The 23953-nt window shown below is 38.3% G+C and overlaps 1 protein-coding gene across 1 annotated transcript in view; it reads right to left on the bottom strand.

Moving 5' to 3' along the window:
* The window catches only part of UGGT2 (UDP-glucose glycoprotein glucosyltransferase 2), a 200588-nt gene that overhangs the window by 121352 nt on the left and 55283 nt on the right, over window positions 1-23953 (bottom strand). Inside the window, exons 9-13 of the mRNA XM_036299573.1 lie at window positions 23479-23578; window positions 21386-21446; window positions 16927-17018; window positions 11958-12108; window positions 599-718 (exon numbers count right to left, since the gene is read on the bottom strand). Of these exons, the coding sequence (XP_036155466.1) occupies window positions 599-718; window positions 11958-12108; window positions 16927-17018; window positions 21386-21446; window positions 23479-23578 (524 nt within the window). The remainder of the gene's footprint in view (window positions 1-598; window positions 719-11957; window positions 12109-16926; window positions 17019-21385; window positions 21447-23478; window positions 23579-23953) is intronic.

Below are 23953 nucleotides of genomic sequence, written 5' to 3'. Positions count from 1 at the left end.
TTTTAATGTTCACTGGATTTTTTGTAATAAATTTTTAGAAAAAGGAAATAGTAATTGAATTTTGACCAAGAAACCTCTGAAGGCATTAATATAACTGATTGCTCCAGGTTGATGTAGGAAATAAGATATTCACTTCCTATGCTAAAAACAAAACAAAACCCTGGGTGTTTCTCCACAATTTAAAGTTCATAAGGTTGTTTATGTTCTAATAATGAATTTATATGCTAGATAACATGCTAGTCGTGTTTTTTTTCCTGAAATGTATGAAACTTAAATTATTAGTTATAAGAATGGTTATTTAATCATTATAATATAGAAGAAAAGTTCTATCATAAATTCCTTTCAGGAAATGTAAAATTTGACCATTAGCTTAATATTGGTATTATTAAAGTATAGGAAGGCTAAGTAACAAGAGGCAGATTATGTGACATTGCTAGCTTCTGATGCCTGCTCAGCGATGCCACTCAAGCTTGTTGCATCAAGCAAATATTCCCTTCCTTATTACTCAGATGCCTATTTACCAAGAGCAGGAAAATCCAAAAAGAATGCTGATATCTTTATAAAAAATGTATACAATATGTCAAAATATGAAACTCACCAAATTGTGAAAATTACGCCTTATGGAAGGTATTTTTCCAGGGAATACTGATTTCAGAAGTTCCTGGCAACTTGCAGGCCATGTAACATACAAATCATCATTTTCTAAGTCATTAATCCACTAGAAAAGAATATAGAAATCTGTTAGTTTTATTAAGACAATACTCAAATCATTTTCAAAGGCAGATTTCACTTATCAGAAGAACGTGAAAACATATTTTTCTATATTAGACTGATTAAGTATAGGAAGTCAATTAAATATTTTTAAATTAAGGAACATAAAATAAGCAACAATTTTATATTACTACTAGAGGCCTGGTGCATGAAATCCGTGCACACAGTGTGTGTGTGGGGGGGTGCATCAGCCCGGACTGCACCCACTCCAATCTGGAACCCCTCGGGGAATGTCCGACTGCCGGTTTAGGCCCGATCCACTGTGGGATCGGGCCTAAACCGGCAGTCGGACATCCCTCTTGCAATCCAGGATTTCTGGCTCCTAACTACTCCTGCCTGCCTGCCTGACCATCCCTAACTGCCTCTGCCTGCCTACCTCATTGCCCTTAACCACTCTCCCCTGTCGGCCTGATCACCCCTAACCGCTTCTGCCTTGGCCCCCGCCACCATGGCTTTGTCCAGAAGGACGTCCAGAATGACATCCAGAAGGTCGTTTGGCTGTCCAGTCTAATTAGCATATTATGCTTTTATTAGTATAGATGGCCATTTATCCGAAGCCTTATACCCAAAACACTGACTCCTTTTACTAGAATGTTTTTATATTAAAAAATAAAATTATATAAAAATTACTCTCTGGAAACTATTTAAGAGAGATAAATATTTATCTTAATTATCAGTATAGAAGGAAATGAGGTCCTCTACTTCCCCTCTCAAATTTAAAGCCTTGGACATAAGAAAAATAAAATGCCTTTGAAAAGTTATAGAACATATACTAATCAAATCACACAGAAAAAAAAATAATACAAAATCAAAACAAAGTATAAGAGATGAGCAACACAGGCAAAAAGTCTAATATACATGTAGCTAAAAGTCCTAGAGAAAGGAAAGAATGGGACAAAGCAATATCTATATACATAAAAGCCTAAGTGACCGTCCGACTATTCGCCTGGTAGCTATGATGTGCAATGACCACCAGGGGGCAGATGCTCCAACCAGTAGAGTAGGGAGCCCAATTCCTCAAGGAATCGGCCATGGGTTAGGTTGCTGCTGGGGCACTGTCGGCCCCAAATCCGCTTCACCCACACCCTGGACCCAGAGAGGAGGGAGCCCGATTCTGGGGTGCGTCACCTGAAAACCGCCCTCTCGCAATCTGGGACCCCTCGGGGGATGTCGGAGAGCCGGTTTCGGCCCAATCCCCACAGGCCAGGCCGAGGGACTCCACCGGTGCATGAATCTGTGCACCGGGCCTCTAGCTTGAAATAAAATAAAGAGGTTTTGAAATTATAAAGACATGAGTTTTTGGAGGGCTTAACAAAGAGGCAGTGCTTTTAGAGAGAAAATAGAACTAAGATATATACACAAAGAGGGATGGGAAAAGCTGACTTCCAGGGAAGAGGACAGGAAAGTGAAGAGGAGTTAATGTCTATATGACACTGAAGGAGGGATAAAAGTTGACAGCTGGGAAAATTTCTATCATACTTATTTTAATAAGTATGATGCGGATGTGCAGTCAGTTCACTGCCACTATAATTTGTCCTGGTATGAAAGGAAGAATTTTGGACTGTGGATAAGTCAGTAGTAGTGTGTCTTGTTTATTTTCTGATGTAATTCTTGCTAAGATGTGAAGGTGATGGGAACAGTTCTAAAGATCAACACAACCTGGTACGAATCCCCTATGAATTGGAAATCTCTGTAGACTCACTCAGCAGTGTCTAGTTTAGTTAATTGTTCTATGGGAATCCTAGGCTAGAGGAGGAGAAGGCACCATGCAGAGGGTGTAAATATCTCGTCCCCTACTTAGTTTAAAGTGAGAAATTGGCCTTATGCTTTATGTATCAGTCTCACTAAATTTGATAATGATTGTGGGTAGAGTTGCTGTTAATGTGGATCAAAATAGTTGGAGGTATTTGTAAGGTTGGAGTCGCTCAAGGATACAGGCGGACGCAGTGAGCAAGAGGGGAGTTTATTAGAGGGAATGGGGATGGAGTCACAACTGGGGACGGTTAGGAATCAGTTTCCACTGTCCTTGGGGTTGAATTTTATGTGCAAAAACAGCAAGGGGAGGAGGCTAGGGGATGTAAGTGTTCTAGTCTGATTAGATGGAGTTCGTTGCCTTTCAGACGGATTAGTGCTGGTTGTTGAGGCCGTGATCATCATTAACCTGCTGTCTTGCTCTCGGTGTGGCTGGCTCCTGTTGTGCTTGATAGGGTGACCGTTGGCTGTTCCACAAAATGAGGCTGGGGCCACTTTTTCATTCAGGACTTTCTAGTCCACCTGAGCCAAAGTCCTCTGTTGGCCTGTCATTATTTATTTAAAATGCACACTCCTTGGCTCCACCTCAGACCTGCTAAATCAGAAACTTAGAAGAGGCCCTGATTTAAAACAAGTGCCTGAGGTGATTCTTATCTCAAGTACTAAAGTTAGACAACTACAGCAATGGACTAATTTAAAGCATGAGTGTTAGGTAGATAAAGTGAGGTGATATCCAGCAGAAGCAGAGTGGCGCAGCGGAAGCGTGCTGGGCCCATAAACTGAGGTGATATCCTGATCCATTTTGGAGAACTACTGCAACAATACTGGAAATCACTTGGAATAGGCCCAGAGCAACATAACTGGAAGAGTGGCCTCACAAAGTTGCATGCAGAATAGGCACTGATACTTAATGACCTGCCTCCATTAGTTCTGTTCGTTATAATTCTTACCTTTATATCTACTGGGCTACCAGGATATTGAATGAAAGATATTATCATTCATAGATTAGAACCTATAAGAATCTCTTTGATACTTAAGGAGCTATATAGGTCAACAGATAAACTCAAGATGGGTCATCTGATCTGGGTAAATCAACATATTAGGAACTATGAAAACTAGTCAGAAGCTTCCAGCAGCCTTGTGAATGCTTATTCAAGAAAGACGGTTGAATCTCACTAAGAACAGTGAGATTTGTGGTGTTATAACTTACCCTAGTTCCATCTCCTTTTCCCAAGCTTTGAAAATGACAGCTCACATCCCAGTACCAATATTTGAGGGAGTAGAACACACCTCATTCTGAAAGAATTGCAATTTTTCGTTTGAACTGTCTGATAATTTGCTGGAAAGCCTGGTCTTTATCCTGCCTAACATAACTTGTCTAGTGACAAAATTGCTACCCCAACTTGTGGAATTTACAGGCAAAAGTTTTAGTTATTCCAGCTTGAGGAAATAAAAAACATCTGGGACAAACAACGGAGTAATAAAAACCTTAGGAAGGAAAGACTGGGGGATGAGTTGTTTTGGGAAATGAGGTTTTGAGAAGTTCTGATATAATCCTGGAAATCTAAAAGACTATGGATATTCACATGCTCAGGACAGACCTGAGAAGGCCCGAAGTTCTCACCTGTAATTGACTTTGAAGTTCTGTGCTAGTAAGAAGTGAAGGTGGGAGAGGAACCAGGATGGCGGTGTAGTTAACATGGTACTCACATCCTCCCACAACCACATCAAAATTACAACTAAAATATAGAACAACCATCATTCAGAACTGCCTGAAATCTGGTTAAAATGGAAGTCCGACAACAAGAGAAATAAAGAAGAAAGCATATTACCCTCCTTCACTGCTGGTGGGAATGCAGACTGGTGCAGCCACTGTGGAAAAAAGTATTGCATTTCCTCAAAAATTTAAAAATAGAACTGCTATTTGACCCAGTAATACCACTTCTAGAAATATATCCCAAGAACAAGAAAACAGAAACACCAATCAGAAAGGATATATGCACCCCTATGTTCATAGCAGCACAATTTACAATAGCTAAGATCTGGAAACAGCCTAATTGCCCATCAGATGAATGGATTAGAAAACTGTGGTGCATCTACACAATGGAATACTATGCTGCTGTAAAAAAGAAGGAATTCTTACCATTTGCAACAGCATGGATAACTGGAGAGCATTATGCTAAGTGATATAAGACAGTCAGTGAAAGATAAATACCACATGATCTCACTCATTTGTGGAATATACAGAACATTATAAACTGATGAACAAAAATAGATAGAGGCAAAGAAGCATCGAACAGACTGTCAAACTACAGCAGGAAGGTAGGGGTGGGTTGGGGGACTAAGAGATCAACCGAAGGACTTGTATGCATGCATATAAGCACAACCAACAGACGTAAGACACTGGGGGTGGGGTTATGGGGGCAAGTGTCGGGGGGTAGGGGAGGCCAGGGGGAGGTCAATGGGGGGGAAAAGGGAGACATATGTACTATTATTTGTAATACCTTAAACAATTAAATTAAATTAAATTAAATTAAATTAAATTAAATTAAAAAGAAGAAAGCATATTGAAACAGGTAGGAGGAGCAAAGGTGACAAAGGGCTCTCTGACACCTATGTGTGCCATTTTTTAAGGCGGGGGGGGGGGGGATCATCTCTGCAGAGGCCACCCATGAAGAACAAGGGGTCCTGGCCCCACACTGGATCCTGCAGCCCAGGGTTCCAGTGCTAGGAAGAAAGTCTCCATAATGCTGGGCTATAAAAACCAGCAGTAATTATGGCTGAGTGATACAGAGGCTGCTGGAGACCCAGTTTCTCTTAACGGCCAGCACATGGACTTACTTGGACCCACTCCCTCTGATCTACAGCACTGAGGCAGCAGAAAGGATCCAGGGACATATGGGGAGAAACTAAATTGTCTGGCATCAGGGCAAGAACTTGGGGCAGCTTTCTCCTTGAAAAAAGTGCTCACAGAGGTCATTGTTTCTATTTTTTCTTTAATATATATTTTACTGATTTTTTACAGAGAGGAAGGGAGAAGAATAGAGAGTTAGAAACATCGATGAGAGAGAAACATCAATTAGCTGCCTTCTGCACACCCCTCACTGGGGATGTGCCCACAACCAAGGTACATGCCCTTGACTGGAATCGAACCTGGGACCCTTCAGTCTGCAGGCTGATGCTCTATCCACTGAGCCAAACCGGTTACAGCTCATTGCTCCTATTCTGAAACATTCCCTGCCACACCTGTAGGCTCCATATCTGAGTCTCCATCACCCTGGCTCCCACTGTTCGCCCCACCCTGGTGATTTCCACCCATTTTGCAGCCTCATCCACACTGTCTGCAACGGCTTTCCCATATGAATGGCCTGTCCTGGCTCAAGCTTCAGACTTTCTTAAAATCTCTCAAACAAGTAGCAGCTGAACTCAGCGTGCCCCAAACCTCTCAATAAGTGGCCCCAGGCAGGCCTGGCACTAGCAGCAACCTGCCTTGGTACACTAGTTGGCCATTCCTGGGCACCTCCAAGCCCAACACTAGTAGCAGCCATCTGCAGATTGCTCTGTCACTTGTGACAGGTGGCCCCAGACAGGGCACAGACAGTGGCTGATTTTATATCTTCTGGGAGGCTCCAGACCCAGTGCACCCAGGGGACAGCGTCAGACCATGCCAGATTACAACTGTACACATACACGAGCAACCTACTCAAGGGGCAGACTCAGTGAGTATCAAAGCTCCACTGAAGCAAGTCCTGCTCCATAGGGATATTTCCTGCATGGCAGCTCTTCTGCTGTAGTTGCAACTGGTCCTCACAGCCAATTGGCCAGGGGGTCAATTCTGCCCAGTGATGCCAACAGCAATCAAGGTTCACATACAACAAGAGTGAGCACACAGCCCCCACAGGGGTGCACCTAGAGTACCCAGCTCAGGTGATGGGGAGGCTGAGACACTGGGCCCTATGGGACACCTTCTACACTCCACTAATTCCAGGAGAAATAGCAGCTCTACCTAATACATAGAAACAAAGACAGAGAAGCAGCAAACAAAGACAAAGAAACATGTCACAAATGAAAGAACAGGAGAAATCTTCAGAAAAAGAACTAAATGAAATGGAAGCAAGCAAACTACCAGATGGAGAGTTTAAAAAAATGGTTATAAGGATGCTCAGGGAACTTAATGAGTGCTTTAAGGGACTTAGTGGGAATTGGAAGGATCTTAGTGAGAACATCAAAGACATGAAAAAGGACCAGTCAGTAATTAAGCATACACTAACTGAAATGAAGAATAATTTTCAGGAAATCAACAGTAGAGTAGAGAATTCTAAGAATCAAATCCGTGATCTGGCATATTAGGAAACAAAAAAAAAACACCCAATCAAAAGAGCTAATGGGAAAAAGAATCCAAATATATGAAAATAGTTTAATGAGCCTCTGAAACAACTTCAAGCATACCAACATTCATATCATGGGGGTACCAGAAGCAGAAGAGAGAGAGAGCAAGATACTGAAAATCTATTTGAAGAAATAATGACAGAAAACTTCCCCTACCTGGTGAAAGAAATAGACATACAAGTCCAGGAAGCACAGAGAGTCCCAAACAACATAAATGCAAAGATGACCACACCAAGACATTATAATTAAAATGCCAAAGGTTAAAGACAAAGAGAGAATCTTAAAAGCAGCAAGAGAAAAGCAGTTAGTTACTTACAAGGGAGCGGCCATAGGACTATCAGCTGATTTCTCAACAAAAACTTTGTAGGCCAGAAGGGAGTGGCAAGAAATATTCAAAGTGATGAAAACCAAGAACGTACAAATAAGATTACTCTACCAGCAAAGCTATAATTTAGAACTGAAGATTTGATAAAGAGTTTCACAGACAAGAAAAAGCTAAAGGAGTTCATCACCATCAAACTAGTATTACATGAAATGTTGAAGGGTCTTCTTTAAGAAGGAGGAAAGTAAAAAAGATAAAATGGCAATATATATCTATCAACATTTCAATCTAAAAATCAAAATAAATGAACAAGGAATCTAATGAACAAAATAAACTAATGAATAACATAGAATCAGAGGCATGGAAACATGAAACAGACTGAAGAATCTCAGAGGGAAGAAGGGAGGGGGGTGGAAAGACATTAACCAAAGAACTTCTATGCATATATGCATTACCAATGGACACAGATAATAGGGTGGTGAAGGCCTGGGGCTGGGGCAGGAAAAGGGAAAGCTAAGGCAGAGATGCAAACTGCCTGGCTGGGTGTTCAAGATGTGCTGTTTCTCATCCCTTCATCTGCCACATATTCAAAGCCCTCTGCAAAGACTGGGAGACATTTTGGTTCCAGGCATTTAATTAAATCTCTGTCCAATATTTTATAGATGACTAGGCTAACATAATAGAGACTGCTGTGGCCACACATGAAAAAGAATACAGATTTTTCAAAATTAGTTCAGAGAAGCCACTGAACAAATAAAAACAGCAGCAAACAGCAATAACAATAAAACTAGCTGACTTCCAGAAGTGCTGCACTATAATACTCAAAATGTCCAGTTTTCAACAAAAATTAAGAGGCAATGAAAAATCCTAAAATAAACAGAGTAATTCCACTTGCAATAGCATTAACAAAGGTAAAATACTTAGAAATAAATTTAATGAGTATCAGATTTTTAACTGAAAACTATAAAACATTATTGAAAAAAATGAAAGATGACCTAAATAAATAGAAAGGCATTCCTGTTCATGAATCAGAAGACTTAATATTTTTAATAGCAACACTCACCAAATTGATCTACAAATTCAACAAAAATCTCAATAAAAATTCCAACTTCATTTTATTTGCAGAAATAGACAAGTTAACTCATAATCTAATGATTTTTAACCAGTGCACTGCGAAAAATTTTAAAACATGCAATACCTGACTATTTAGTCAGGGGGCACTGACTTTTTTTTCCTTTAAATTGTCAATAAAAAATGACAACAGTCAATGCAACAATAGCCATCTGGTGTGAATGACTTGTCTTGAACTATAAATATATAGTTCATATAATAGAATTGCATCTTATTGGTCATGTTGCATGATAAGATTGTGTCTGATTGGTTAATTCTTGGTACTAGAAATTCTAATATACAAGTAGAGGCACTTTTTTTTAAGTTACTTTGGAGCAAAAAGAGTAGGTAATTACTACTATTATTATTGGCATAATCAAAATTATACCAATTTTTTTGGTCAGATCAGCAAGAATATATTTTTGGTGTGCCACAAAATTTTAGTAGTTAGTTTATGTGTGTAATGACATGAAAAAGGTTGGAAATGCTGCTATAGTCCTATATAATAAAGAGCTAATATGCTAATTAGACTGAACAGCTGAACGAACATCCGGACGACCTTGTGGATGAAGCCGGGGCTGTGAGGGCAGAGGCAGCTGGGGCTGTGAGGGCCATGCCCCTTGCATGAATTTCATGCATTGGGCCTCTAGTCCTTATATAATAAAAGGCAAGGGTCCCAGGATTGCCAAGACAATCTTGAAAAAGAAGAACAAAGTTGGAGAACTTATATTCCCAATTTTGAAACTTACTACAAAGCTATAAGAATCAAACAGTGTGCTGGCATACAGATAAGAGACTGATAATATAATCAAACTGAGAGTCCATAAGCACACATATCTATGGTCAAATGATTTATGATATCATTATGGGACTTGGGGAAACTTGCGTAACACTCTGGGACTCATTGTGGATAACAAGTTACAATCATAGATATATACTAGAGGCCTGGTGCACTTGGGGGGTTGGGTGGGAAGGTCCCTCAGCCCGGCCTGCACCCTCTCGCAGTCCGGGACCCCTCGGGGGATGTTTGCCCTGGGATCAGAACTAAGCTGGCAGTCAGACATCCCACTCACAGTCCGGGGCTCTTGCAGTCTGGGACCCCTTGCTCCTTACCACCCGTCTGCAGCGGAGGCAGGAGAGGCTCCTGCCACTGTGCTGTGCTCACCAGCCATGAGCAGCGCTTCCCCTGTGGGAGTACATTGATCACCAGGGGGCAGCTCCTGTGTTGAGTGTCTGCCCCCTGGTGGTCAGTGCACATCAAAGAGAAGGGTCGTTCTGCTGTTTGATTCGTATATTAGGGTTTTATTATATACTAGTAGCCCGGTGCACGAAATTCATGCACTGGGGTGGGGGAGGGGGGGAAAGGGCCCCTCAGTCTGTCCTTCACCCTCTCCAACCTGAGACCCCTCAGGGAATGTCCAACTACCTGTTTGTGCCCACACTTTTAACAGATAACAGATCCATTGTTGTTTCTCTCTTATGCTTAAAACCATTGGAATTAGTAGGTATTCAGTGTGTATACATTTTGGAGGGACACCCTGTATATCTCTAGTCAGTGGTGAAAGAAACCAACAGCAGATTTGGAACCCCCAGACAGGGAACCTCGCTCACTCCCCACATGTCTCCCCACTTCACTTTCCACCTTCGTGGGCAGCAGGAGAATCAATGTTTTCTCTCATTAATTTGGAAAAGCACGTCCTGTCACCCGCTGCCTGGCAGGAGTGCACTAGGCCCCAAGCAAGCAAGGCTCAGTCAGGGCAGCCTTCACTCATGGGTGCTGGCACTCAAAGTGCACATTCCTCCTCTACAGTCGCCCCGACTATCCCACTGTTTCACTGAGAGGACGGAATTCCTCTCCACCTCTGGGTTCTTGATCTTGAACGCTGACTGAAGGCACCTCAGCGAGGGTCACCGGCGCCCACCAGGTATGTCTGTCTGCATCTGTTCCCGCCTCAGCACCTGCATTAACCCCCTAGAGGTGATCTCGTAGCTGCACTGGACTCCGTGGGAACAGGGCATTACCACTCCGCCCTCTCACTGTCATCTCACAGGCGCCCACCCTCAGCACCCAGAACACCCAGACACTCTCCAAAGGACGTGAGCGCATCAGAGGGGATGTGTGCAAATCCTGTGGGGGTGTTAGGCATGCTGGGTTGATGGAAGTGCGGTGGAGAGGCGGGGGGGAACTTGTGCACGCCTTGGTTTGCAACTGCTGCAGGCGTGGGAGGGTGACAGTGTGCTGGGGGATGTTCACACGCTGGGGGGGATGTGCACACTAGAGTCCTCTGGCTTTGGGGCAGTGCTTGAGGCTGTCCGCGGTCCCGGGACCCGGATCCGTGACCCTTCCTGGTGGGGCGGCAGCTCACACAGGGGCGGATCGGCCAGGGTTGGGCAGGGCAGGACGCCTGGCTTCCACCCAGCCCCATTCACTCTGGGCAGGTGAGCAGCACAGAGAGCCTCTGGACAGGGGAGGCAGGTCGGCGGAGGGTGGCCTGTACTCCCCACGTGGCGGTGGTGACAGCTGTGAGTGTGCCAAGCAGAGCCTGCTGGCTGAGCTGAAGTAGCGCCTGCAGGCCATCAGCGCCCAGGAGTGGCTGCGCAAGATCCTCCTCCTGGCCCAGAAGGTGCAGGATTGCAGGGACAGCCACTGTGGCAGGCCAGACTGACATCCTCCTGGCCGCACCACGGGGGTTTGCGGATCTACAAAGCCAGAGGACTCTAGTCCTGTACAACTACACAAGGAGCAGATTCCTGGAAGCTTGCACCTGGTTTCCTCTGGACTCCACCCCATGTCCTCTCTCCCTCTGCTGATAATACTTTGTATTCTTCTGCTCTAATAAATCATAACCAAGAGTATAACGATTTCTAGGCTTTTTGAATCTTTTTAGCAAATTACCATACTTGATGGTACTCTCAGACTCCTTGGTACAACGTGTATATTAACAAATTATCTAGGATAGCTAAGGAAAGCTTCTCTCAGGAAGTACTGCTTGGAGTTGAAGTCTGGGGGGGAAAAAAGAGTTGACTGGATAGAGAGGAAAATCTGCTTTCTAAGCATGACAGAAGGGATAGCGGTGAAAAGAATATTTCATAGTTTTAGAAATTAAAGGAAGTAGACCATTTATAGCCTCATAGGCCATAACAAGGACTTTTTTTATGCTTTAAGCAAAAAAGAGCGATGTGATCAGATTTCCAAGCTTCATCAGCTATATTACACAGACCAGAATTTAGGAGCGCATTGAAAATTGTCTAGGTAAGATTTTCATTATATTTAGGTAGCAATCTTATGTTCCTCAGATGTTAACTGTTATTTTACTGTTGCTATTGTTCATGTGGTAAATCTGTTGTTCTTGTTTGTTTTGTTTTTACCTTTAAAGCTGGAAAGGATACTGAACTAGTGAGCAGGTGCTCTTGTGAGGAAATGCAGAGAATATGGGGAAGGGGAAAGAAGATACGAGAGTGAGAGGGGATGAATCAGTATTTTTACTTCTGAGTTCTGCTACACAACTCTTTCAAACAGCTTAAGCTTATTCTAATGCCTGACAAGATTTGGCTTTACACTAAATCTTAAATCTACTAAAAGTTTTAAAACAGGAATTACATGAGCACTTACCATTATTGAAGAATGCCTAATATCTAATACATAGTTATTGTCCCAAACATGTGAATTTAATTTCAAAAATTCGTTCATATCTTCTCCGTTTATCCCAAGCTTGTGAAGGCCATTCATCATTTTTCCTTCTAGCTTCAGCATATCCAAAATACTTCACATTTAAATAAAAGAGATAAGTTTTATTTTGATTTTCCAATATTTAAAATAATCCTATCAAATTTATAGCTTTCTCAAGCACTAGAAACAAGTTTCACTGGTATTTTTATTAATAGCAGGAAAATATACATTTAAATTAAACTCATTAACAAATAAGGCAAATAGTTCTAATTAGTTATCAGATTAAAGTTATGTTGAGGTTCCTGTTTTTGTTTTTAGTGGATAACAAAATCTAATTAAAAGATAAGACAAGGAACAAGGTATGTTGATTATATTCCTTACCCAAGAAGCAAGAATATGCTCATCCCTGAGCAAGCCCAAAATAAAGGGAAAAATATGCTGTTACTCTTTTGACAAATCTACTACAAAAACAAGATCAAACATAAACCTAAAATATAGAATTTTGGTATAGAAAAAAAATATATTGCTTTGATAATAACACCTGGTCAAACCAATCAGGATCATAATAAAAATAAAGTATGTCAAGATTTGCTCTGTTATATAGTACTAGTAAAACAGTTGTAGAAAGATGGTTCTACTATGCAGCAAATTTTAAAGCAAAAATAAAACTAAATTATCAAAAAAATTAGTATAAAACATGGAAGTTCACATCTGTTTAGGATACATATTCAAATTTCTAATTACACATATAATTTGACAGCTCTTAAACATGATAAAGTATACTGCTAAAAATAACATCAATAAATAACCATATTGACTTCTCCTTTCAGAAATGAATGGAATCAGAATAAAGCACTAAATGAATTTTAGAATATAGTTTTCAGGGAGAACTATATATATCCACATTTAAAAAAGTAGAGATCTAATATCTAAACTCCTAAAAAAGCTATTTTACAAGCTGTTTTGAAGCTGATCTGTATAACTTTAGCTCTGCATGTCTATCTCCTGATAGTTCTGACCACTGCTTTACAAAGGAAACTTTTTACCCACAAAATAAAACTAGGAGACAAGTGTGATCAAAAGAGCACTAGTTTGTATATCACAAATTACCAATCTAAAAATAAGATTTAGTCTGGGCTGAAACACTACTTCATGTATGGCTTCTTGAAGTTCTTAATTTCTTTAGTCTAAATTTTCTCACTTATAAAATAAAAAAAATTTGGATTGCATTGCCAATGTTCTCTCCATATTAAAAGTTTTATGATGCTTACTGATCAGATACTTTTTTACATAATAGAATTTAAATGTTACCCATGGATTTTGCAGCTATCATATTTGTTACCTCATCCTAGTTTCCAAGGAAAAGCATTAATAGAAAATTAGATAGTTATAAGGTACACTGGAAAAAGCATGAGATTTTGAATCCTGGTACTATTTGCTACCTGAGTTCCTATCTTTATATGAGATCTCTCTGAGTCTTTGTTTTCCCATCTATATAGAGAGAATAGTCATAATCACTTTACAGGGTATTAGTATTACATTAATTTACTGCTGGGCATACTGTTGCCCTCAACAAGCATTTGTTTCCTCCTTGCTCTTCCTACATCATGAATTCTGTATATTGACTTGAAAAAAAAAAAAAAAACCCACACAGGTTCTTTAAATATGCTAGATTTACTTATCAGTAAAACTCTCGATTTCTAAATAATTTATCATGCTTCTCTTTTAAATACTTAGTGACTATCTTTAGATTACTTAGAACCCTTCACTGGCTTCTCAGGCCAAAACTTGGTTCCACATCTGATCTTTACCCACCTAAGTGAGCTCAGTTTCCTCCATCTCCTCTTCACTCCAGTCTGTCCATATTAGATTTTCCATTTTCTCAAAAATACCATGCTTGCAGAATCTCCACTCCACATTTGCCTGACCCATCCTTTAAGTCTTAGCTTAAATATCACTTTCATGAAGAAATCTGATACCTACTATCTAAATGTTCCATCAAGAACAAATTAAATCTCTGGAGTTATAGACTCCCAAAGCACTGCAATTCATCTTTTATGAACCTTATCACACTATAATTATTTATTATCGGTTATTCCTCTAGACCAGCGATTCTTAACCTGTGGGTCGCCAACCTGTTGGTTGCGACCCTTTGGGGGTCGAATGACCCTTTCACAGAGGTTGCTTAAGACCATCGGAAAACACATATATCAGCGGTCTCAACCTGTGGGTCACGACCCCTTTTTGGGGGTTGGGGGTCGAACAAACCTTTCACAGGGGTCGCACGACCCTTTCACAGGGGTTGCCTAAGACCATCTATGAAAACACATATAATTACATATTGTTTTTGTGATTAATCACTATGCTTTAATTATGTTCAATTTGTAACAATGAAAATACATCCTGCATATCAGATATTTACATTACGATTCATAACAGTAGAAAAATTATAGTTAGGAAGTAGCAACAAAAATAATTTTATGATTGGGGGTCACCACAACATGAGGAACTGTATTAAAGGGTCGCGGCATTAGGAAGGTTGAGAGCCACTGCTCTAGACTGTGAATTTGACTTAGGCAAGACTTTTATCTTGTTCACCAAATATCAACCTGTTTCTATAGAAAAGTAGGCACTCAGATACTGAGTTGAATTTTAAAATTGAATTTATTTTATAATACTGAATCTTAATGTTGCTTGCATTAAAATACATATTTACCAAGAAGCAAAAAGAATTCTGAGCCAGAAAACCTCATTAAGATACAGAAAAATTTACACGAGTGGGGATATCAAGACACCTTTGTTACTTCCTTCTTTCAGGATCAGAGGAAGAAGGGGTAGGCCATGGGGCATAGTGTCAGTTCTCCACAACCCAAAAAGACTATGAGAAAGAGGAGGTAGGAAGGAAGTGCAAAATAATTACTTACTCCTCCCCCCCCCCCTTTTTTTTTTACTCCAAATGGACCTCTCTCTAGATCCAGGATATAACTTCAGTAATATGACATTTTTCTTCCTCTCCTCTTTCCTGTATCATTTTCTCCCATTCATTAACCTCTTCACACTGATTTTACCTACAGGTTCTGATCTTTTTCTGGGTAGCCTCTTTAATTATTTATTTTGAAATAAGAATGTCAGAAGATAAAAATATCCTCACATATTTTCTTTTCTTCTAAGGGAATTATCATACCTTCAACTAGTGATCACTTCAGTGAGAAACAAAAATGTATCACTCACCCTGCAGCTCACTAATTACCATGTGAAGGAGCCCCTTGGTTGTATTTGTTGAATAACCTATGCCAGGGGTGGGCAACCCCTGGCATGCATGCCAAACATGGCACGCCAGTAACTTTTGCTGGCACACGAAACCCACTCTTATAATCTTCCATTTACAATTTTTTTCTTAATATTGACTTTTTTATTTTTCAGATAAATTCAGTGTAGGTGCATCTTAGATAAATAAATAATTTTACATAACAAGTTATCTTAAAGCCCATAGACATGGATTGACAAGAGAGGGGAAGAGCAATTTCTATGCCTCTGCCTTAACTCTCCCTGCCTTCCTAGATCTGACCAGTGTTTTGGTTTCATCCACATATTCTTGTGAATCTTTGTTCTCAGTGATGAATTTTGTTAAGTCTCGTAATAGGAGTAGCCTCACGGATGAAAGTAGTAGCTCGTGCATATCTCTGAGGGTCACAAAATACAAACCTGATGTAAAATCTCTGTCATCAGTGATGCAGCAGCAAAAGTCCCACTGATAATATCAAACGGAGTCATAAAGTTTTCTGTCGGACTATCAGTGTACATGTATACATTAAGAAATAAATGTATTTTTCATCATATACTGTGTTTTTGTCACCCGAATGAATTTTATTATTTCTTCAAGGTTCTTCACATATGTACACCTTAAGAGATATCAAGTAGGCGTAACATGTTCTCAAAAAATTAGGGTTGGCACGCAGAAGAATTTTGAGTCTGAGATTTTGCTGGTTTTGGCACGCACTCACAAAAAGGTTGCCCACCTCTGACCTATGCCTTTCTAAATGACACATCAAAATGCTCCGGCTATGAAAATTTCCCCATACATTGACATGGAAAACTTTCCACAATCTATGTACCACTTCCCTGCTTTTATAAACCTGTTTTCACTGTGCTGAGCACAGATGTACCTGTTGTCCCCCTGAAGTTTATAGGCCAGGAGCTAACAATTGCTCTATTCTTTTTATGTATCTTAGATTATCATTTTCCCAATATTAGACCTAAGGATTCAACTAAATAAAGAGAAAAGCACCATTTGAACTACCTAGTCTACTTCTCAGTTTTTCCTATATTTTCCTATATATTTACAAACTGGTAAGAAAATACAATAAATATTTAATTAATTTAAGTTCAATAAAATATATTCAATTGAATTAAAACTGAATGTCTGAACTAAAGTATTATGCTTGCAAGATTTATTTTATATTCTAAATGTTAATTCTTAAAGTACTTTTATGCTTCTCTTTAAAAATAAAATAAATTCAATGATTTCTCTTCTTTTGGCCCATGACTGCTTTATGGGCCAGTGGCCATGAAGAATAAAAGACTATCTAATTCTGCCCTAGAGCATTTTTTGAAGAATTTTTTTTTTAACCTAAGGGAAAAGATAGCACCCTGAATTCTATAATTTCAAATTTTCTTCCTGACAGATAAAAGTACAGTTTTCTCAACAACTGTCTCCAAGTTCTCTCCCAGTTCTAACATTCTAAGACACTTAAGAGAGTATTCTACAAAAATAACAGGTGTTTCATACAATTAAAAACATGTATTTGTTTTACTCTAAAGTGATTATTTGAATTTTGACAAATACTAAATTCAGGACATTTACCTTTATATAAACCATAGTTATCGTTTGTATCTATAATTCAATACTTACCTAAAGGGATCAAGAGCATCCATGTCAACATGAAGTCCATTTATATACAGACGAGCATCACCTGGCTGAATTTCAAATCTATTATGAAGATCCTTGAAACAGAGCAGAATAATAAATAGCTAACCCAGTGACATAATAATATCAATCTATGTCAGGAGTCTGCAAACAGATAGTAAATGTTTTAGACTTTGCAGGCTGTACTATCTCTGATGCAACCACTCAACTCTGTCCTTGTAGCATGAAAGCAGCCAAAGACAATATATGAAAAAAGGGCCATGGCTATGTTCCAATAAAATTTTATTTATAAAAACCGTTGGCAGGTTAGATTTGACTTACAGGTTGGTAGCAGTTTGCCCCCTGATCTAGTAATGGGCATCTGATGACAGATTTGAGATACAGATACCTGAATATTTTGATTTTTCAGTATGTGATATTAAAGTTCTAATGCTGCAATGACTCCCTGACTCCCACTTTTTATATTGTGAGTGTGTGTATGTGCGCTCACACACTTAAATTTGTTAGTTGGCACATTCCTATTCTTTAATATACCAGGACTCAAAACGTAGGTGTATGTGTAAATATTTGGAGATCACTCTAAATTCATAAAGGTTTCCACTAAAGCAGTGTTTTAATGTTCACTGTCTTTTCTTTTCATTCAATAAATATTTCTCAGGGGCCTACTGCAGGCACTAAGGTAATAATAAAAGTAAAAAAGGTATTGTCCTTGCCAGTACAGACTAGTTATTAAGATCAAGGTGAGGTAGTCAGATCTACTTTAAATCTTAGTCTTGCTACTTACTAGTGGTAAAATTTGTGCAAAGGTACTTAGTTTCCGTAAGTCTCATCTGTAAAATTGAGTATTTACATCTGTCTCACTGGTTTGTTATAAGGTTTAGAGGTAATCTATACCTGTGTCCAGTCACATGTACAGTCCTCACAAATAAAGCCTTTATTACTATTGTCAGTGTAGGTAAATTGGTCTAGGAGAAAAAACAATTGTAAAACAGTGCATTTTAAAGAGACTGCATGATAAGTGACCTAATAGAGATTTGTATTCATTATTCTAGAAAGACAGATAATGAAATTAACTTGAAGAGATTCAGAGAAGGCTTGACAGAGGTAAGTTATTCTGTAAGTTTATCACTCACCATGACAGGTGAGTTACACAGAGAGAAGAGAGGAGCTAGATTTGTAACAGGAGAGAAAATATTTCCACTGGATTTATGCAGAATACTGCCAAGGGATTAAACCCTAACATGCGAAGGTTCATAGGTAAAATATTGATTAGTTTTAGCTCTGTCTTAAGCTCTCCAAGGACTTCATTTGGTTTAGGCAACTCAATTATAAGTGGACAGTACACCAAAGCACACAATCTACCCAACATTGCTAATTCCCTCAGGAATATTTAAGCCAAGCACAGTGCCTTGAACAAAGAAGATGCTCAAAAAGGGTAATAAACTGAACTTAATTGCTGAAATATTGTCAGTCTCTGGGAGACTAGTACAGACAAATCCTTTCTCCTTCCCTTCAGAGAGGTAGCCTAAATCCTGTCAAATTACCCTGAGTGAATGACTTTAGGAAGCCTTTCTCAAATCAAGGGGTAAGAATTCAGTTTCCAGCAATATGATGAACCAGAGATCCCGAAATCCTCCTTCTAAAAGGAAATATAAAAAATGCTACATTAAAATATTAATAGTGTCCTCTAAATGAATGGTTCAGCTTTTAAAGTAAAGATTTCACGTATGGGCAGAAAAGTAGTAGAAACACAAGTTCAAGAATGTGAACAGTTTTGGGTCCCTAAAGCTTGGGTTTCTAAAGTCTAGTCTCAAAAGGACAGAAAGCAAACCCTTGGGCTCACTGAGCGCAGACTGTAGGGTTAGAGACAACCTTGTGCACACAAAGAAGTGCTACTCACAGTGAAAAGGTGACCTAGAAAACAAAATGCCCTGCAGAAACAGCACAGAAACTTGTTTTCCTCACCTTGGTTGCAAGGAAGAACAAGTCTTCCATAAGAATTCATTGCTTCTGGTTTACCTTCATATGGACTTGAGGCTAGATTTCTCACTATTTTTAAGGTCCAAAAAAATATACACGGACTTTTTATTTAATGTGGAATGAAGTTGAGCATGCTCTTAGCCTTTGAGCAGAAACAAATGTAAATTTCCATGGAAAATATGACTTCATTTTTTTAAAAAGAGGAAACAATGGTATTATAACATATCTCTTTAACAATCAATGGAGCTGGGCTGTTACCTGAAGCTAAAAATTTCCAATTGTTTGGATCTCAGATGAATGGTTGAGCTTTATAATGGTAAATTGGTTTATAAACGATTCTGGAGGACCCCACACAGAAACTGTATGCATTCTAAATTTAAAATGTGAGGTCAAATCGGATATAAATCTTCATATAGGAAGGTGGTGTTTTTTTTTTTGTGTTTTTTTCAGGATATGAAAAAAAAAGATTCTCTAAAAGAATGTTTTACAGAGGAACTTTTGGAGAAATTATTCTAATCAAGGGAATTTTTTCTAGAAATGTAAAATTCTCATACATTCTAAGTAATCAGTTGACATAATTAGAAGAGGTGTGAACTTCTTTTTGGAATAGGTATACTCCTTTATTTAGGTTCTGTATTTAAGTATCTCATCTGCTGTTTTTTTTTATGTAACTATGTAATTAAAACAATGTTTCAAACTGCTAAAGCAAAATAAAAAGTTACCAGACTACCTGACCATTTTTTCCCTTCCTTCCAAATAAAAAATGTCATGGGACATAACAGCTCTTACAATAAATAAAACACACACATTGGATTAACATTTATTTTAAAATCACCAAAAGCTGAACTCTAAGCAAAATAATAAGAATCATTAACTTCATAGGGAAATTTGCTGTACTTTGGAATTAATGCTGTTTTCTCCTGAATAAAACCAAACCAACATTCATTTACACAACCTCAGCAGTCATAGTTCCTCAATAATCTTTGCATGAGTGCCAAGTCAAACTATATAAAAACCTATACACAAAGAAACACAAACAAACAAAAACCAAAACTATACACAAAGAATTCTTATGCCCATTTTAGGACTTTCTACCCTGTTCTCCAGCCCCTATCCATGGCCTACAGGGCTATCTGTTTTACTTCCCGCCCCCCTTCCCCCAAGTTTTTTGTTCATCCTTTTCTAGTGTCCTTTTATGCAAATACGAACACATACAAATATATATCTTGTTTTCCCTGCTGTCTTACACACACAAAAGATAGACTTACCAACAGACTTCACTATCAGCCTTTGCATACTGTAAATCTGGTATCTCAATATAACCCTGACCTGTATTTCTCTTATTATGAGTGAAGATAGATAATCTTTTTCCATATTCAAAGGCCAGTATTATTTCTTTTTTGTGTGTAAACTCTCTGATTACATGTTTTGCAGCAGTTATGTTTTACAGGAATTGTAGTATTGCTGTATATGGATGAGATGTAATAGTGACATACTTCCAGGGATGATGTGTATGGTTCCTAGCACCCATGCCCAACGAACTAAGCATCTACTTCTTTACATTGTAGTTGTCACCATCAGAACAGCTGACATTTATTGAGAGCTTACTGTCTCAGTGTGGCAGGCACTGCTGGCTGGCTCATCTAGCACCATCCCTAACCCACTCCTCCTCTGCTTGCTTCAATTACTAGAAAAGTAAAAACTGACTTTTCTACCCTCCCTTGCAGCTAGGGAGAGGCACATTACAACATTTTGGCCAATGAGATGAAAGTCAAAATTGGCTTATATGCTTCTGGAAGGCCTTAGTGAGGATGCCTCCTCTGCTTAGAATTCATGTAAGAAGTCTGGAGCTCTGGCAGCCATTTTTGCAACCAGATAAGGAAAAAACTCTGCCTGTGGCCACATATCTAAGATTTCTTTTTTCTGAGAAGATTAAACTACTTTTGGGGGCCCTGTGCATCTGGTATTATGTTACTTAAAACCAAACGAGTCTTATGTAATAAAATCAGACAATGTTCTAAGCACTTCGCAAGTATTAACACAATTAGGATCAGTTGGGGTCTTAAGGTAATTTAAGAAACTATTTGGAAGAATCTTACCAAATTACCAATCATGTCCTGCACACAATAGGATCACAGCAATGTTCCAGTGGTCTAAACTTGACTTGCTCCTCAAATTTTTAACTAATTTGAGAAATAATAATGAACTCATATTCTTTATCCTATTAAGAAAACCATACTACATGGACAAAAGATTTGAAGTATAGGGTGAATATGCAGGTAAGTAAAATATATGTCAGGAACTACTGGCTAGAATTAGTAGACAGTATAAAAATGGAAAAACTTGAACTGTTTTAATAATCAAAAGTACAAATGAACATTTTCTTTTTTGTATGAAAACTGAAAATCCAAAGTCTGAAATAATGATATGACTATAGTAAATTTTTTAAAAAATGAATTCAAACCTGTTGATTTTTCTGTATTTCCTTCTTCATATGTTGATTTATAGAAATTCTGCTCAGAGATCTGGGAAAATAAATACTGTTGTAACTCATTCCTCCTTAAATGTTTAGGACTAATCTATAATTCAAGGTAATATAATACTTTGTGTAAGAAACAAACAACTCTAAAGGCTTCATGACATTTCTATATAGCCTATTAACAAGTGGTACGACGGCTTTCATTTGACAAGGGTATGTGATTCAGATGGAACAGAGACTGTCAAAAGTTCATGTGCACTAACTGAATGCATTAGGTATTGTCAGACTTGCTTAATTCTAGATACTTATTTTTCAAAAATACTTGATTAAAAACGCTATTTGTGTTGTTTTTTTCACACAGAGAAATTTTGCACGAAATTATCAATGTCATCATGTGTATCAATACAAACAGGTAATTTTCAGAATGTTTGCACACAATTTCGATTAATCTGGCATCTTTACCATAAAACATAACTTATAAAATACTGATAATACTGACTTCACATATTCACTTCTGAATAGCTTATAAAAAAAATTTTTTTAAGTAGGGCTATTATTTGACTTAACTCCTAAGAATGCTTAGTTATATATCAGTCAATTTTATGCACAGAAGAAAATGATTTAAAATTTAAAAGATAGTAAACACAAAGTTCTGCTTTAGGTACAACTCAAGCAGAAAGGTTTAATTTAAAACAATCCACAATAAGTGTGCATTATCTCCTAAAAGTTAGTAGCATTTGAGAGAAATTACATAAATTTGATAATGCAAGTTTTTCATTAATTTAGCAAATATTTTATTTCAATAAACATTTACCAATTGTTCACCAAGTGTTTTAGAGTTATGCTCAAGCTTACAATGTAGCCATTAAGCAGTGTTAGCATAGTTTGTAAATATTTTTTAACAGCCAACTATGAATTAAAACTAGAGTGTAGCAGCTGAACCACGCAATAGTGGTACTTACTGTCAAAAAACGAATCAACTGTCTTCTTAAAACTAAAATTATTTTAACTTTATTTGTATTTAATCAAGTAATTTCAAAAGTTACACTTAATTAGGAGCAATGTGGCTAAACATAATATTTATACACACATACATATTTTATGTTTCATAATACTGACTTCTCAAATTTTTGACTGTTTAAATTAAAATTGAGTCATAGCAATATATTCATTCTTAATATGTAAATAAAGTGACAAACCTGTGTATTTTCAGGGTACCATGAAAAGGTTCTTGGTATCTTGTGGTCAACTATGTACTCTTTATTTATCTTACCAAGGTAAAGAATATCTAGATAACATTCAGTAAAATGTACTGTGGATAAATGCAGAAAAGAGTGTTTAAGACAGATAGAAGCCTAGCAAGCATCCACTGCTTTAGAAGGGATGCTGAGAGCCCAAGGATTCCTCTATTGTTTCACTTGTCACATGTTGTATGCATTCAATATAAGCTAACTTACTTTATATTTTACCGGTTGCCTGTAATTTTATATTCTGTCATTCCAGATCCAAATACAAATGCATCAAAGTCCTGTGATTTTGTCAATCCTTACAATACCTGGAAACCTGAATTATCTATATTGTTTACCTATTGGCAAAAAGTAGTCCATAAGCTATTCCATAAAATTAAGACCTTACTACTTATTTGGAATCTGAAATGGCAAGAAGATTTGGCTATACTTTGGGCATAGATTTATTTAGAATAATACTTTTCAACATCCTCCATGGTGAACAGAAAAAAAAATGCCCTTTTTATTTACTGCTTAAACAAACTTTTTCTTGGATTGTCATGTCTCGCTGCTTATATTTAAGTATATGTATGTCTAATGAATTTTTTTTCCTTTCTATTTGCCTCTAATTCGAGAGTTCTATTTTGCAGTACATACACACATGCATGTACAAGCCAATATTCTGCTCCGGTAAAAAACAACAACATACATAATACAGAAAGGTCCTGATTTCATAAACACTATTTATACTAGAATTAACTGACATTATGTTAAATGAAATCAGCTATTTTCATAAATTTTGTTTAATGGAAAGAATTCTGGTCATTATCAAACTAATAAACTTTACTATACCTGGCTTTTATGGGGAAGTTCTGTGAAATGTCTTTCATTAACTTTAAGGCATCATAAACTGGAGTGGCCATTATTTGAGAAGCTGCTTGAAAACTAAGATCTAGAAGGGAAAAAGAACATTAAAAAATCTAGCATAATGCCATACCTTTATAGACATTTCCATGTAATGTAAGTAATTTACTCAACCCTTCTGACCATATATTCTTATATAGATATTAGAAGCCCAGTGCACAAAATTCGTGCACAGGTGTGTGTATGGGTGTGTGTGTGTGTGAACTGTGTGTGTGTATGTGTGTGTCCCTCAGCCCAGCCTGCACCCTCTCCCATCTGGGACCCACAGGGATTGGGCCTAAACTGGCAGCCAGACATCCCTCTCACAATCTGGGACCGCTGGCTCCTAACCGCTTCTGCCTGCCTGATCACCCCCTAACCACTCCCCTGACAGCCTGATCGACACCTAACTGTTCCCCTGCCA

Source organism: Myotis myotis, unplaced genomic scaffold, assembly GCF_014108235.1.
Source record: "Myotis myotis isolate mMyoMyo1 unplaced genomic scaffold, mMyoMyo1.p scaffold_m19_p_3, whole genome shotgun sequence".
NCBI classification, from domain to species: Eukaryota; Metazoa; Chordata; class Mammalia; order Chiroptera; family Vespertilionidae; genus Myotis; species Myotis myotis.
Note: the sequence above shows the minus strand (reverse complement) of the source record. Positions and strands in the feature narration are given on the sequence as shown.